The sequence below is a fragment of the Vigna radiata genome, unplaced genomic scaffold (genome assembly GCF_000741045.1).
Source record: "Vigna radiata var. radiata cultivar VC1973A unplaced genomic scaffold, Vradiata_ver6 scaffold_1024, whole genome shotgun sequence".
In the NCBI taxonomy this organism is placed as follows: Eukaryota; Viridiplantae; Streptophyta; class Magnoliopsida; order Fabales; family Fabaceae; genus Vigna; species Vigna radiata.
Window position 1 is genome coordinate 1 of NW_014543139.1, and position 3,518 is coordinate 3,518.

At 39.5% G+C, this 3,518-nt stretch overlaps 1 protein-coding gene across 1 annotated transcript; it reads left to right on the forward strand.

The window, feature by feature from the left end:
• The first annotated feature begins 819 nt into the window (after window positions 1-819).
• On the forward strand, window positions 820-2,107 carry LOC106753223. Its single transcript, XM_022777432.1, has 2 exons — window positions 820-952; window positions 1,027-2,107. The coding sequence occupies exons 1-2, from the start codon at window positions 879-881 to the stop codon at window positions 1,979-1,981; spliced, it is 1,029 nt and encodes a 342-aa protein (XP_022633153.1). The 5' UTR covers window positions 820-878; the 3' UTR covers window positions 1,982-2,107.
• Window positions 2,108-3,518: the final 1,411 nt, after the last annotated feature.

Here is a 3,518-nt window from a genome sequence, read left to right on the forward strand (position 1 = left end):
GGGGTAAACCTAAAGGACACGGTTGGGTGTTAAAGGTTATGTGTGGTTATCACAACCATGAATTAGCCGAGACTTTGGTCGGTCATCCTTATGCGGGGAGGTTNAATGNTGCTGAACAGTCAATTCTTATTGACATGACTAAGAGTCAAGTTAAACCCGCAAATATTCTTTTGACTCTTAAAGAACATAATGAAGATAACGTGACAACTATAAAACAAATATATAACGCGAGATACACTTACAAACGATCTTTGAGAGGGTCGAGAACTGAAATGCAACAGTTGATGATGTTGTTAGACAGAGACAAATACATCCAACATAGTAGATGTTTGGAAGATTCTGACGTAGTAAGTGACCTATTTTGGACACATCCTGATTCAGCGCACCTGGTCAATGCATTTAATATTGTGTTCTTAATGGATACGACGTACAAGACAAACAAATATCGTCTTCCGTTGCTTGAGATCGTTGGAGTCACGTCCACTGGGTTGACATTCTCAGCCGCCTTTGCATTTCTTTCAAGTGAACGCCAAAATAATTTCACTTGGGCATTGGAAATGTTTAGACGATTACTATTGACAACAGAGGACGGTCCACGCGTTGTTGTCACTGATAGAGACACTGCTTTGATAAATGCCATTNCCAATGTCTTCCCTGAGACATATCATATGCTTTGTACATTCCATATTATGAAGAATGTGAAAGCGAAATGCAAGATGTTAGTGGATAAGGCTGAGGCATGGGATGGGTTGATGAAAGTATGGCAAGATGTGATGGACTGTGANGACNAGTCCAAGTTTGGTGNTTATGTTTATCGTTTTGAGTATGCTTGTGCTGCATGGCCTTTATTTTTTGATTATGTCAACCGTACCTGGATCATGCCTCATAAGACATGCTTCGTCAAGGCGTGGACAAACAAAGTCATGCATCTAGGCCACACTACAACAAACAGGTAATTGTTATTGTTAATTTTTGTACTTTTGTATTTTATATTTGTTGTCATACTATTAATGTGTTTTGTCACAGGGTTGAGTCTGCNCACTGGAACCTGAAGAGATTATTGGGGTCTAGTATGGGAGACTTATGCTCGTGTTGGGATGCTATGCATAATGTCATTGTCCTACAGCATAATAAGATCAGAGCGTCCTTTGAAAAAAGTATTAACTTAAGGAGTGATGCTTATAAAGCACTGAGATATAAAACACTTGTTGGACGTGTTTCACGATACGCTCTTGAACTTATTGCTGAAGAAGTNGAGCGAGTGAATAACATAGGTTTGGACAGTGGTCGTTGTGNATGCATTTTGAGCTCAACGTATGGCCTACCATGTGCTTGTATTTTAGCACGATATGAGCCTGGAATGATTCCTATTGGTGAAATACATGTTATCTGGACCCGTTTAAGCATTTCAAGAACTGTGTCTACTGAATCGCTTCCANAGTTTAGCCTTGATCGGGAAGTTAAACTGGTACAGGAACGATTCAAAAATGTTGACATTGGTGAAAAAGTCAACATAAGACATAAGATGCTAGAAATTGCTTGCCCAGAGATGACATCTATGCTTGCTCCGACGCATAAAGTGAAGACAAAAGGTGCACAGAAGACTAAAGTTGCACGACATGAGAGGTCTACGAAACGTGACCCATCATATTTTGAGCACGTTGACACTTTGGTTTCCAGGACAGAGCCTTCTTCTTCACGAAAATCTCAAGTCAAATCAAAGCCGAAAGAATTTGCGCGAAGGGTAGTACCATTCTTAAATCAATTTCATCCGATTTGTCAACCATACATTGTAGATGTTGTTGATGTTGTTGCTGATGGTCATTGCGGTTATCGGTGCATTGCTGCCTTGTTGGGTTTAGGTGAAGAGGCATGGCCTACTATCCGACATAACCTTTATGAAGAACTAACTCAGTGGCGTGATGAATACGCAAATTTAGTAGGAAGCTACGATCGATTGGAAGAATACGTCAGTCATTAATTGTCCACGATCGATCACAGGTATTTGTTCAAAATCTCATAAAGAAGTATTTTATTATATTTTTTTTTCTTTTCTTAAATACTTACTTCAACCATTACAGGTTAATGCTAAGAAGTGGATGACGATACCGGACATTGGTTATGCCATTGCAAATAGATACAATGTCATCTTAGTATGTTTNTCCTATGTTNAGAGTTTTACCATATTCCCACTTCGCACTGTACCGCCTACTGATATTAGACAACATCAGATCTTATGCATTGGATTTGTTAATGGATGTCATTTTGTACAGGTAAATTTCCATTTTTATAATACCATAAGCGTTGCTCATTACGATTCATTTACTAACATTAAGTTTCCAGGTTCAATTACAAGATGGTTGCCCGTTACCCATGGTGGACATCATTTCCTCAAACCATTGTTACCCAGAGGCACNATTATGGTCAACATTTTATACACAAAGGATGCATTCATTTATGGCATTAATGGGAGCTAATCAAAGTTATGTAGATCTTGGAGAAGACTGAAATGAAGTTTGTTATGTAGTAATTTAATATTTCATTTGTAAATATTTTTTTGTACTAAAAATTTCATTTAATTGTCGTATTAATTTCATATTTTAATTGTGTCTTAATTTCATTCAACGTAGACGATTAATAGAAAAAGTCCAAGTACGGAAAGCGTATGAAAAAATGCATTATAAATATTCAAAGTATAAGTAAACATAACATAAACAAATATTAAAAAATTAAACAAATATGAATTTGTCCCTTCAGGAAAATGATGCTCGTCCGNGCACATGACGACCACCTCTACTAGTAGTAGCAGCCTCGTACTCCTCAACAGATCTACGAGCAACCTGTAATGTCTGATTAGTTTGCTCATAGACTACAGCGTTCTGTGTGACGTGTTGACAGCTTAACATGTCCTGCAGCATCTTGATCACACGCCTCATACCACCCTGAAATGAATATAACCAAAAAAATAAATTAACTACATAAACCAAAATTGATATAATAAACAATAACACTTGGTTTCATTACATACCAACAATCCAGATTCAGGCGATCGTCTACGACGAACTGGGGGCACCGGGATGTCATCCGGAAGGTGTCGTCTCATGCGCGGTGCAAGACTGGGTCGATCATCGTCGTTAGCTGGAAGGATGTACGGGTGCGACACTCGTCTAAACCACGCCAGGTATCCGTCAACACATGCAGAGGGGTCCTCAACTTCAACAGCACCAGTAACGGCATGCTCTACATACCTCAACCAATATTGATCAATCATATGAATCTCTGGCATCGGAAGGTCCTCAGGCGAACGTGGTATGATTTGCTGAAAACCAAACTGACGCAACACGCGTTCAGGCAGATGCCGGTGAATCATGTCGCCTAGTCGGATCCATCCTGAAAACATACATATGGCTAAGAATGGACAAGTACGTCTGTGCGACCTGTATGGATACCAGATGATCGCATCATACGTGAGCCCATCCAGATATCTCCGCCCCTCCGTTAGACTCCAACCCTGTCTC